The 13,376-nt window shown below is 50.0% G+C and overlaps 3 protein-coding genes across 3 annotated transcripts; 1 reads left to right on the forward strand and 2 right to left on the reverse strand.

The window, feature by feature from the left end:
* Positions 1–170: 170 nt before the first annotated feature.
* Positions 171–1,893, reverse strand: VTN00DRAFT_7696 (uncharacterized protein; the record flags this gene model as incomplete). The annotated part of the gene is made up of 2 exons (XM_069434467.1): positions 171–307; positions 459–1,893. 2 exons carry the CDS (start codon positions 1,891–1,893, stop codon positions 171–173), a joined length of 1,572 nt encoding a protein of 523 aa, XP_069285962.1.
* Positions 1,894–4,495: 2,602 nt separating this feature from the next.
* Positions 4,496–6,448, reverse strand: VTN00DRAFT_7697 (uncharacterized protein; the record flags this gene model as incomplete). The annotated part of the gene is made up of 7 exons (XM_069434468.1): positions 4,496–4,933; positions 4,992–5,317; positions 5,378–5,779; positions 5,844–5,926; positions 5,976–6,089; positions 6,146–6,216; positions 6,278–6,448. 7 exons carry the CDS (start codon positions 6,446–6,448, stop codon positions 4,496–4,498), a joined length of 1,605 nt encoding a protein of 534 aa, XP_069285963.1.
* A 1,641-nt stretch (positions 6,449–8,089) lies between these two features.
* VTN00DRAFT_7698 (uncharacterized protein) lies at positions 8,090–9,865 on the forward strand (the record flags this gene model as incomplete). The annotated part of the gene is made up of 5 exons (XM_069434469.1): positions 8,090–8,287; positions 8,375–8,479; positions 8,600–8,824; positions 8,963–9,105; positions 9,181–9,865. The coding sequence occupies 5 exons, from the start codon at positions 8,090–8,092 to the stop codon at positions 9,863–9,865; spliced, it is 1,356 nt and encodes a 451-aa protein (XP_069285964.1).
* Positions 9,866–13,376: the final 3,511 nt, after the last annotated feature.

A 13,376-nucleotide genomic window follows, 5' to 3' on the forward strand; every position in this document is an offset into this window, starting at 1 on the left:
GACAGCGAATTCTGCAAAGTGAACCATAAAGTGTAATTCCAGGGCCCCGAATCGTGATATATGACCCTTGAAAGAAGATTCTTCAGTGGGGTCTGATGTTTTTTTTGCCCTTCTTTCTTTTATCAAGAGTTATGTATGTACAGCCAGAGAATAAGCAAGCAAGCAAACACTCAGACGCGCCTAAACTCAATCATCAATCTACGACTCTTAGGCGGTGCGATGTACGCATCTTCCGGTTCGATCCCTTCGTCGTCGACGATTACGGTCGTGTAGTTTGTGTAGATTGCTGCGATGACGAGTTTCATTTCTGTTGTTGGGGATATCTGTTAGAAAAATGAACTCAAGGGACGATTTGAAAACGATAGCTTTTGAGTCTAGATCAAGAGAAGAGCTGTTGGGATCGGATGATGGGTAGGTTAGGTGGTTAGGGTATGCATGTATGTATGTACAGTACCTACCTTGTAAAGCAAAATTACTCCCCAAACACATCCTCCCCCCGCTCCCAAACGCCCAGAACAGTCTCCGCATATCTTCCGCCTTCCTGCTCTCGCTCTCTTCTGGAGGAGGAGACTCGAGCCAGCGCTCCGGGATCCATGTCTCTGGCTGCGGGTATACGTCCGGGTTCCGGTGTAATGTGTATGCGGAGGCGCTGACTTTCACGCCTCCCGGGATATTTGTGTAACCTTCTAACGTTGTCGGTGCTGAAGGAGGGGAGAAAGGGGTCACTCGTGGTTGAGGGCCTGGTACAGCCGCGTGCATACGGAGCGTCTCGAGCAGGATGGCGTTCAGGAGTGGGAGGGAGTCGATTGCGTGTGCGGAGGGGAGGCGGGTCGGGTCGCCTTCGATGGAAGATATTGTAGATGGAGAGGGGTATGGGTATGTGAGTGGTGGAGAAAGGGTCAGGAGCTCTTGACGCAGTTGGGTCTGGAGTTCTGGACGTTGTGACATCTCCCACATGAGATAGGTGAAGGTGATTCCGGTTGTTTCGTGGCCTGCGACGAGGTGATCGAGCATCTCGGACGCTACGACCAGGTGCATTGGCTTTGGCTCAGAGTCGGAGTACTCTTGAGGGGCCTTGGTCTTCTCCAGACATTGGGAGAGCTGTCTGTAGACGACCGGGTTTGTGATAAACCTGTTGTCAACCACGGGGCCGCGCTTCTCAGCAGTTCGTTCCCATGCCGCAGCCTTCTCGCAAAGCGAGAGACACCATCTTTCAATCTCCCCTAATGCTCGCTCCGTGGGATGCTGGTTCTTGAACGTCTCGTACAGACCCAGCCATCGGTTCCGGAAGTCAACATCACGGATGAAATCGGTCCCATTGGCCATGCCAAACAGATACGCGGACGTGAAATCCATCCCCACGGCCTGTGTCAAGGGTAGTACGTTCACGGGCTCCCTCCTCCGTGCCAGTTCCTCTAGCAAGGGAAGAAACCGGTCCAGTACGACGGTGGACGAGATGATCTGCAGATCCGTCGAGTTCTGCAGGTACGATTTGGAGTAGACGTTGGAGAGCATGCGCTTCTGCACCGAGTGCGGCCGGCACGCCAGCGTGCTGACGAGATTCTCCGTGCCGTAGTTCAGGAAGACGTCGTGGTACCACTTATCCTTCTCGAACCCGCCCGTGTAGATGGTCCTCAGCCCGCCGGCGGAGTTGACGCTGAGCTCGTTCGGGCCCAGACGGACGATTGGACCATGCTTTTGATGGAGGGAGTAGATGGTGCGGATCTCCGTGCCTGTACGTCTCTTCCACCATATCCATATCGGGAGAATGGGGGAGGTGAAATGGGCGTTTGGGATCTTCGACAATGGAGATATGAAGGATGGGAAGATCACGAATTTGTAGAAAAGTGTAATAAACAGAAATATTGCCGCGATGACAGTTACGGAGGCCATTGTGCAAGGGAATAACAGTGAAAACTCCCAGTCCAAGTCAACCAGGGTGGCTTGAAGAATTCAATCATCCCCCTACCGTGGCCTCGACGTTAGCAAACCAGACCATTGAACTTGGATGCATATGAGATACGATACATACTGTGCGAGAACAAAGCGGTGAGCACGTGTCTTCTGCATTTTCGAGAGTCGCACACGCTTTCTTACGGCGCAGTTTGTGGGGGTTAAAGACCGTCCAGAATCCAGATATTCTGTGCTGAATCCGGGAGTGCATGGATGCTATCCTAGACGTGGCGGCCATGTTAGGATCAGTCTGCTCCACAAGACCGGTGAAACTCCACGACACTATGGACTCTCCCATATCGAATCAACCACGGTACGGATCGGTGGAGATGATCTGCTCGGGACTCGGCATGGCCCTCATTCTTAACGTTTCTTTTTTTTTGGGTGGCTACGGGGAGTCTGTGCTGGTTCCTGAATACTCCTAAAACCTCGCAGCGCAGATACATCCAGAAAGGGATGTCTCATCTATGGAGTATGTACATCCTTGCTCAGGTACAGTGATACTGAAATACAATCGCTGGCTCACCTGCAGGAAACATTATGATTCACTCTACATATTCAGGTACATATATGTCCCATTATTGTGCCCTTCGCCAGAAACCCCTACTAACAATGTGCGCAGACCAGCACGGATCCATTGCAACCTCGACCCACCTGCACTTAATATTAGACTCCTCAAGCGCGATATGAAACTTCTTCCTCCAGAACTTTATACAACTTTCGGACTTGGCGCAGTCAGTCAGTCACCACAAAATGCCTCGCGGAGTCCAGACTCACCACAGGGACCTGACTACGAAAGTATCTCTGAGCCTTACCAGCTTCTCACGCCACATAGCGTGGATGCTAGAGAATAACTGAATTATTCACGGATTCCGACACGTTGTCTGCAGGGTCTCTCTGGTCTGAAGTCTATTTATGATCTCGGGACTTGCTGATACGGTATCCCGGGCTCCAGCCACCACCACTATGGAGTATCATAGTGGCTACCTATTCATGGATCGCTGCTCAGCTGCAGGTACCGGCACCCCAGAAACCAGAAAATAAGACACCAGCGGCAGTTGAGCACGGATACAGCTCCGACCATGGGCCCTGCCTGAATATACTCAGCAAGACCGGCGGAGTCAGTCTCGACATCACGTACTCTCCCGAGTTTGAGTTTCTTTGAAGAACTAACTCCTGCACCTTTCATCATTATGAGGCCCACTGAATCGGGACTTGGTCTTGGCCTTGGCCTCAAAACAAAGAAAAGACCCAAAGTCAAACACAGTGACAGTAACACACATCTGGTCCGTGCAAATTTTATAAGGTTCTCTTTAGTTCTTGGCTTTTCTTTTTTCTTTCTTTTTTTTCTGAGAAATCTGGGCAAAAGGGTCCCTTTGGTCTTGGTGCCTGATTATTATGCAAAGGTACTTGAAGATCCCGTTATTCTTTTAGCTCTCCGCATCACACGTGCCAGGTACGTCTGTCGCTCATAGGCTATACGTCCGATGGGAGTAGTATAGATTAGGCAATCGGTAGATACCTTGGTCTCTCATTAATAGTAGCTACCAAGAACCTTGGTTATTATCACTACTTAGCCACTAAATGCTCCTTCGGGGTCTGCAAGCGGGTGATGATTCTTCCATTCCTTGGATACTATGTACATCCTACCTATACAGGTAATAGGTACTGTACTACTGCTGCTAGATGAACTGGGTTGGACTTGGGACTCAGATTCCGCATTCAACTTCACCTATAGTTGCTTATGCCATTCTTATGTAGGTACTTTACCTTAGCTCTGGTTCTTCAACGTTCCTCCTGCAGTAGTCCCTACTGTACTAGGATCCCCAATGATAGATCGACAAGGCGTGGAAACCCGTAAGAAGCTATTTTATTTTCTTTCGAATTTCGGAGAATAATGATAGACTATTATTATAATGCTGGCACTAATACTAAGATCAGTAGATATCTCCTTGTAGTACGGCAAGTACTGCAGCGTGAGTCCACATGGGCCTGACCTTAGTATGTGCTGTACTCCCTACCAGCCGGCCGGAAATGGTGTAAGCTTGACGGGCTCGGATAGGACCTAGGTAATGGACTAGTGGTTGCCGCTACGGAGAATTATGTAGTTCACCGTATGTTACAACTACAATTAAAGAGCAAGAAGTACAAATGGCTTTATTTCTCTCATGCATCTAAGGGACTTGATCCGTCTGGTGTGACCATGACACTGCAATCATTCAGCTGGAGTTTTTGACGGATTTCGGCTATCTATTTATTTCATGATCTGTTCCATTGATATTCGATTATTTCGCGTAATATTCTAACATGTCCATATAGTTATGCGATTTTCCCCCGCAATGACATTGTAGACATTTGATGATGATGATCTCTGATGTAGAAATAGAGAATTTAAATAGCATGACATAGCGCAGCATATCCTCCTTTATCCTCGCCTTTTTTTAATGGGAATTATATATACAAATACATGGTTAGCATCTCTCGTGTTTTAAGACCCAGACCCATACTTGGAAATAGTATCCAGACAGACAAATTACCCAACTCACTGGAGCTCTCTCTTGACCAACGCCACAGGTGGTATGAAGTTGTGTCGCCCCTTGACCCAGTAGTAAACCGTCGCGAAGATGATCATCCCACTGTACATAACGATACTCCAGTTCATCGTCTCCTTCTGCACGGGGGTCTGCAGGGGGAAGAAGGCGAAGATGAAGATGGGGATCAGGAAGGCCATCGCGGCGATGTTGATCGCCATGCCGAAGCGGCCCAGCGACCAGCGGCGCGGCGGGAGGGGCTCGCCGCGGAGCCGCTTGAGCAGGACGCAGCCGATGGAGATGAGGTAGGAGGAGATCAGGGAGGTGATCGTGAGGGAGATGATGGCGCTGAGGGCCACGGTGGAGCCGATGTTGATTAGGGAGAGGAGGATGGTCACGACGAGGGAGACCATGACTGCGTTCAGGGGGATGTTCCAACCGGGGGTAACCTGTGTTTGCCATAAATACATCGTTCAGAAAAGAACAGGGTGAGGTTCTTCTTCTTACATATTCCAGGACAGACGAAAAGGGCACTCCTTGGTCACGAGCAAAAGACCACAGCTGTCTCGATGCGGTCGCGACTTCAGTGATCGAACTTGCTGTCAGAGTTACAACCAAAATGGCAGTCATAATGTCCGTCGCAACATAGCTCTGGGTGGTGTTGTAGAAAATCTGGATAAAAGGGAAACCAGTCGGGGTATTAAGGATGCTGTCGACGTCACCCAAGGTAAAGCAGAGCGTGATGAGCATCACAAACCCGAGGACCCCGTTGACACACACGGCGGACATGATAGCGTTGGGCAGCGTTTCGGAAGCATCCTTGATCTCTTCAGCTTGAAGTTGGTCAGCATCCACGGCCCATGTTAATATTAATAATAAAGAAGATCACATACACATATGCACCGAACAATCAAATCCGATCATGGCGGTAATCGTAGTCGACAAACCGACCATTGTGGCAGTTCCATCACTGTTCCAGCCGCCGGCATTGTTGAACTCGGTGAACACGGCCTTCGCGCTGTTCCGGGGAGCGAGAACCCAAAGCGGGATGATGATAGCGAATAGACCAACGACGTGGATTATCAAAATCAGCCCTTCCACAAAGGGCAGCTTCTTCGCGAGGAATGTGTTAAAGAGAATGGCAAACGTGGTGATAGCAATGACCAGCATGGTACCGTGCCACCGTTCGAAATTGTAGCTGGGATCATTGAGGACTATGAGGCCCTGGATGATGGTTCCTGCAAGAAAGGAAATCGATACAATGGCACACTGCCACCCAGTCGCGCAAAGCCAGCCTTTTGCATCAAGCACTGATTAGCTGCAGTCGCACTGCAAAGAATGGGTGTTCATCAGTCTTACCTGTGATATAACTGAGGTATTTCTGGCCGCTGCGGGGTGCGAATTCAGACACCCAGTGGTACTGTCCTCCTGAGGTTGGGGCCCTAAGGGAGTTAACCAAGGGTCCATGCAATTGCATGCGAAGAGACCTACATCGAAGCCATCTCTGCCACGCTCGCAAACACCAGCCCGAATCCAACGGAAACTATAACAAATCCCCATATCAAACCAGCCGTGCCTCCATCGGTCAATCCGTACGACAACAATCTATATGTAAGTTAGTCTTCCGACAAGGTAGCTTCAAAATCCCTAGGTAGACACACGTCAAAATGACCTCCCATGTCGAGATGAGAGTGCAACCGAAACCTAGGATAGATATAAAACGGAAATTTCGCTTTCTCGCTGTCAGCTCAATTAAACGTACATTGAGAAGTGGGGTTTTTGGTATGTCGTACACGCAGGACTTGCTCCCTTCCAAGGGCACTCATATCCCTTTGATCGGCGAGTGTGCCCATATACTTGGGCGCAACACGCCCCTTCTGAGCATATTCAACATCCCCTGCTGCGGAGGACTGCACCTGCCCCCCGCTTTTGATCTGCCCAAGTGCAATGTTTCCAAATGCCATCGTGAAGGCGGTTTTCCCAGCGGAACGGGAGGTGGTTTGATCTGGAAAAGTCACATAGGTCAAGTTGAACGAAAGAACTACCACAGCGGGGATACATAGAGAAAAGCAGTCTGACAAAGCAGGGGTAAGAAGGCAAATAGCTAAGAAGACAGCTAACCAGGTACTTCACGACACATGCTCTCGGGGTCTGGGCGTGTAGATGACTGACAAATTGACATTGAGTACGGAGGCATCCCTCTGAATCGTGGTTTAGCCTTGCCCTACATCCATGGATACCACGAGGGTCGGGCCTGTCCACTTTAGCGCTGACAAGCTTCGAAACCGTCTGCGTCTTTGCCCAGGCAAAATGAGTTAAAAGACCCTCTGCGCTGTGACGTTGAAGCCAATAGGGGTACTCCGTGGGTATTGTTTGACTTTTTCTTTGGGTCTCCGATAGCACCGGCGTCGAACGACTTGCTTGACCCTCTTCTCCCTTGCGTCCACCTGCATTAATTGACATTCTTAATCTTGCCATTGGTACAGAGTATACCTGATCCCATTTCCCGCCCTATCCAGTAGTTCCACATCAATTCACATGTTGGCGTGTGTACTGTACGCATCCGTGCTTTGAAGTCCGCGGCATTGACTTTGTTCCCAACTTCGCGTGGTGTTGTGCAACACAACGGCCTCGAGTCCTCGACAACGCTCCCAGGTGGTAGCACAGGGCCATTTGAGAACGGAAAGTAACATGATCCTGCACCAACAGTGGCCAGCCCCGCCATCGGAGGGACCCAGCAGAAGAAGATGGAACAAAGGACACCGTGCTCCATAATATCACGGACTTCTTTGCGGTGGCACAGCAGAGCAGCTCACTGCTAGCTTGGAAGAAGCCGAGAGTCTTGGTTGCGTTAAACTTCGCACCAGAGAAAAAGCGCGCTGTTTGAATTTCAATCTGGCCCGCGATAAGAGCCGGGGGGCATCATTCGTGCTGCCAGACGCTGAGAAGGTCGATCCTAGAGCTTTAAGTTGCGACTATTGGTGATCCCCCGAGCCATAGTGGAGATACTCTGAAAAGTCCTGCCTCGAGTCCTCAGGCTCTTCTAGACACCAGAACTGGCTGGCCCCCATCGCCATGACCGCATGAGGCCACGAGCAGACCTGTCTCATGCGCATGCGAGAATGGAACGCGAATCTGCACGCGGTCCACGGATTGGTCGTCATCCCCGTCGATCGGTATCTGGACGTCCATCATGGGTTCTTGTCCTCGGGCAAGACCTCAACAGCCGGGCTGCGTTCCCAGGTTCACCGGCCTGATAGTTCCTGTACCTGGCTGGTAAGCTCAGATGGAAAGGATGCGCATTGGCGTTTGATACCTTTAGTCTCCAGTCCTCGTTCCATCGAAAGCATCTCTCTGCCCAAACTCTAATGGGCCATCGGTAGCTCAGCCGCCGAGAAGTTCTCTACATGTACTCCGTACATCGGGACTGGGTAGAACCTATGTAGGCTCCTGTCGGGCTTTATCATGTTGTGTGTGGTACTCCTGCAAAGTATGAGCGATCCAAGGACGCATGGCAGAGCATTAAAACAAGGAAAAAGAACGTCTTCTTCTCCTTGGATATCACTCCCCATGCAGCTACGCACTCTGCACGTCCGTTCTTCAGCATGCCCGGTCCTATTGTTCCTCCGGGACAATCACCACCCTTCGAGGTCGTCGACGCAGAGCATCACGGTGCCTGGGTCATAATCACTGCGGCCTTCGGGCTTTCCGTGTCGCTGGTCTGTCTGCTCATACGGTTGTATGTGCGGCTTGTTCTCAATCCGCCTTTTTCGTATGACGATTATGTCCTGCTGGGGGCGACGGTATGGATAAAACTTCTTTCCCCCCCCTTTTTTTTTATTTTGTTCTGGTTTTGTATTCCTGGGGAGATCCGATCTAACACGAACCAGGCATCCGCCATTATACAGTCTTCCGTTGTCTTTTACGCAGTTTCCAAAGGCTTTGGCACGGCGATAGACCTTCTTAGTGAAGGAAGGCTTCACAATATCCAACAGGTGTGTGCATATATCTATCTAACTGACACGATAATTGGCTTGAATGGACACCTCTAAACCTTCTATTCCCATTATCCTCTCATTGAAAGTCCTCATCTTGATCTGATTCTTCATTCCTAGGCTCTCGTTGCAGACCATGTATTCTACCTCATCACGATATTCCTCTCAAAATGTTGCATCATAGCCGTATACCTACGCCTGTCTCCGCGAAAAGAGCACAATAATGCATCGTGGGCGACACTTATTCTGTGCGGAGTGTGGATCATCCCATCTATTTTCATCATCGTTGTCGACTGTGCACTGAACGAGCCGTTGGCGATAATGGCTGAGCAGTGCAAAGATCTGGTATGTAATAACTGTATACACAGAGCTTTCTTCCCGTCCCGTCCCCTTGTCCTGACAAGCCAAGGTGGTTCCAATACGGAGCTTACTGCTTCAGCTGCTATATAATGTGACTTAACTCATGTAATTGAATAATACCAGTTCTCCCGATGGCAGTTCGTCACGGCCTTGAATATCATGACCGAGTGCTTTATCTTCCTACTTGCTGGGTACCTTTTAAAAGGGCTCCATATGCCCCTGCGACGCAAACTTGCCGTCTTGTTGGCCTTTGCCTCTCGATTACCGTGAGTATACATCAATCTGCCTGCGTTTATACTTGTATCCTGTTCATAGGTAGCTAACCCAATGACCTCCACCAGAATCATCGCCTTCGCCTCCCTACGCCTCTACTACCTCCGACAGACTATCCACTCCCACGACCCCACCCTGATCGGCGTCCCCATGTCCATCTGGACCCAGGTCGAGCTCAACTTTTCCCTCATCGCATGCACTATCTTCTGCCTGCGCCCCTTCATCGTCGCCGTGAGCACCAACTACGGAACCGCCGGCGACTCCACCCTCGAGAGCAGCGCGAGACGCTCCCGCAAGAGCACCACCAGCGGCTCCCGAAGCGCGGGGCGGTCCGGCACCGGTGGCAGCTTCGCACTGCGGTCGCTGAAGAGATCGCTCAAGAAGGACATTAACGTGCTGTCGTCGTCATCGTCGACAGCGGTGGAGCGGGATCGGGGTCAAGCGGGCTGCAACCCTCTGAAAGAAGGGGTAGAACTAGGGACGATCCCGCAGGGTCCAACAAGCCCGATCACGACGACTGTCACTGCGGCTGTTGAGGCGGAGCCTGGGACGAGGAGACATGGTGATTGCAGGAGCAGCGTGGGTAGCAATGACAGCACGAAGCTGATCATCAAGAAGGACGTGCAGTACTCGGTACAGTACCACCACCAGGGACCGGATGGTGCTAGTAGTAGTGCTGGTGGGAGGTCTGAGATTGATGCTGAAGAAGATACCTTGCGTATTGACGATGCGACGACTGAGCGACATCTATAGGTATGCAGAAAGAGAAAAACAAAGCAAAAATAGGCAGTATGGGTTACTTCTTTGTTTTTATTTACTGTTTATTCACGAAAGAATAGGATGTAATGGCATGGAATAAGTCGAGAGGAACTGAGGGAAAAGTACACTGCTATCTCGGCCCTGGTGTAGGTTATAGTTACGTAGTAGGCGAGTAAACATTTTTTTTACTGTAGTGTAGTGTACTATATACGTATCCAGCAAATGAACGAACGAACGAACGAACAGGGACAAACAGAGACTGAAGCTATTCATTGTCTACCATCTGCCAATCTACCTCGTTAGCTCCAAACACTTGGCTCACCATGAGAGAGAGCCCATGAAAAACCGAAGACAATAGGTAGGCATATATAAATAATCTAACCAACAAACAAGACAGTTATCGAGTACCCAGCTCACCCTTGATCTAATCCTCCTATTAAAATAGATACGTCACTAAATCAATATATTATACCAACCCAGGCAATCCACAATCTGTTTAAACGGGAGATTCCTATATCAATCCTGGCAGAAGTCCTAACAGCGAGCTTAGAAACTACTTAATAGATGGTTTCCTGAGTTACAAGTACCTGGCCAAAATCTGACAATGAGGTATAGATAAAGGTCTGGTATATAGCGGTGACACTGATAGACTTCTCTCTCTTTTCGACATCAGGGTTCGGATCTGCTCTATTGTCGAGAAACCATTTGAGTACCTGCCTAAGTGTCTCAATTTTCCACGGCGTGACTACTAAAGCCACGAGTACAGTCAGCCGCGAAAATTGAAAGAGAGGCTATCCCCAGGTTACCAGCGTGTGTTTTCTGTGGTGGAAAGAGAGAGAGACAGCCTTCTGCTATCAGAGTAATTGCCGTTGGCAGATTAGATGTATCTTCCAAGAGAAGCAAAACGGGTTCCCAGCGTCGGAGGTGGGCACTAGTGCTGTATGAAACTTTGCTTAGCTAGTATGAACAACCATAGCGCAAGTCTCGAAAGATATTTTCCTCCCATCCAAAGTAGAGCGCGAATGAATGAATAAAGAAAGAATTTCATCATCTTTTATGACTTCGATTTATTTACCAGATTCGAGTGTGTATGTATGTTGGTTGGATTTTTATTATTTCCTTCATTCATTATTGCTTAGGTATCTAGGTAAGGTGACTATATGCCTACCACATCCAAAGTTCATCTATAGCTATCCCTCTTTCAATCAGCTCCAATATTGGGCAGAAGTTTTGGGTATCGTCACGGTCCCGGTTCACTGCCAAAGTATCGATCTGCGTTGAGGTTCTATTGGTTGGAGTATCTGTGCTTTCCATGCATATATAGTATTATATTGACGTATGTAAGTAGGTAGATGGGGAGATAAATACGTAGGACAGGTAGTTCGAGATCGTTGAGTATGCGGAGGGACTTACGCATGCGTATACCGTACTGTACATAGGCTGAGAGATAAGCAAGACTGCTAGCCAACTGTCTCACTTAGCTTTCGCTGGCAGCGGATGAGCAGGAAATGCTACATCGTTTCGTTTAACGGAAGAGAGCCGAGCTGGACTGGGTGTCATCTTCAGGTTTAGTCATGTCACTTTTACAGGGCTGAGATGGAACCGTAGCGAATCCCGTCGGGGCAGTTTTTCTCCAGACTCGGAAAGGAAAAAGCTACCTAGTTCTCCTGGAAAATCGTTGCGCTATGCAAGTGTTGGGCTGACGTGGCCGTATCTCTCTCCAAGTCTGTACGTATGTTCCGCAGAGCAGGTCATGCTCCCAGCCAGCACGTATCAATTGACGTTCCATATATAGGTATCTTGGACCCACAGGTTCATTATTCTCCTATCGTCTATCTGTCACCAGCTGGCAAGAAACTGCACGACGCTGGGAAGGGAAGTCAGCGGGAGTCTAGTCCGGCTCGACATATGAACCGTTTCGACGGCCGGATGCCTCGGGTCGGGGAGGGATAGTCTCCTGTTGATACTGCAGCTGTCACTTCCGCTTGGCTCTGTGACGGTTGTTGTATCCGGGTGGTGCGGGAATTTGCGATGGTATCGTCTCGATAACGAAAGCGTCGCATACTATTAGAATAGCGAAGATGACTCTGGTATTCCGCGTTAGGCCCTCACTCTGTGCAGTGGATGGAGGCGATTTTCCTGTCGCTTGTTGAAAGTCAACGAGGCATATTGGTAGGAGGATTGTTTCAGGGACGTGGCAAGGCAATCTCAGTGCACCAGTGCGCCTCCTGATTATGGAATAGGATCGAAACGTAAAGAAAGATGTATCCTCTTGAATAGGGGGAAAAGCAGACTCCTAAAACGAGTTTTCACGTATTGAACATGGAGATATGTGAAAAGCCGGCTCCTGTTCGGGGCAAGTAAGGGGAAAGATTCAGTTCAGGAGGACGATCACCTGCGTGCGTCAACAAGGATGGGGAATTCGGCTATGTAGTCAGCAAACAGGGATACTGCAAGTAATGTGACAGATGTGACAGACGGAAACGACCAACTGTCGCCCTACAGTTGGTTAGTGAGACTTCTGTTGACTGATCATCGAGGCGAGGTCGAATCGATCGGTTCCCCTAACGGCTTCGCACGATCAGATAACTTTAGGACGAGGCCTTTCCTATGCACGGATGCTCCGTACGCAGCATTCCGTTCTCCATAGAATGACAAGCTTCCGTCCATTGAACCTTGGCTTGACATGCTTCTTCCCCGGGGGGTATAAGCCCAGTGTCCCGTGCCCCTGGCTGATCATGTCAGACGGGAATGACCTGTCTATGATCTATTCCGTAGGCAAATATGACCAGAATAGCCAGTTTTCACCCCTGGCTTCCAAGTAAGGACGTCATCCGGGACAATCAATCTAGTTTACCTGGGGACAAACGCCATCCGGAGAAACGTCACAACGATCTCGATGTCAACCACCAAACTGGCAGCAAACTGTCAGAAGCCTGTATACGCCCTGCACCCCGAGCACCTGGTAAGTGAGCCTCAGGGGGCCTTCAGCTGTGCGTAGTGCAGACTGTCTTCAAGAATGGATGCCCGGTGGAGCGCGCCGCTTGGCTGGGAGCGACCGTCTAATCTGATATGATCGCGGCACGAGGCTGGACTCGCTAGCCGACATCGGCGGGCCCCACATCCCAGACAGGCCGGAGCACCGGAGCTCGGAACGGCAGTTGAGCACACATCGATACATACACTTTGCGTACAGTACAGAGTACGGAGGGCACCGTTCTGTCCAGGATCTGGTCGCTGGGAGGGAGCACGGAGGGCCTTATGCGCTGTACAGAGATAGCTGGTCCACTTTCTCTCAGCGGTTTTTGAGTCGCATGGTGTTTCCAGTCAGCTATCGGGACGGCATCAGACGCTGTACAGAGGCCCGTTCCGCCGTATTCCTTATCTGATCCGACTATGTGCGACTTGCTTTTCCCTGACAGATGTTTCATCCTCATTTGGCGAATCACGTGACTCCCTGTGGCCCGCTATGGAGACCTCGAATTCCGCGGACCCTCTTTGCTCG

The sequence above is a fragment of the Thermoascus crustaceus genome (genome assembly GCF_041956765.1).
Source record: "Thermoascus crustaceus strain CBS 181.67 unplaced genomic scaffold VTN00scaffold_5, whole genome shotgun sequence".
Classification (NCBI taxonomy): domain Eukaryota; kingdom Fungi; phylum Ascomycota; class Eurotiomycetes; order Eurotiales; family Thermoascaceae; genus Thermoascus; species Thermoascus crustaceus.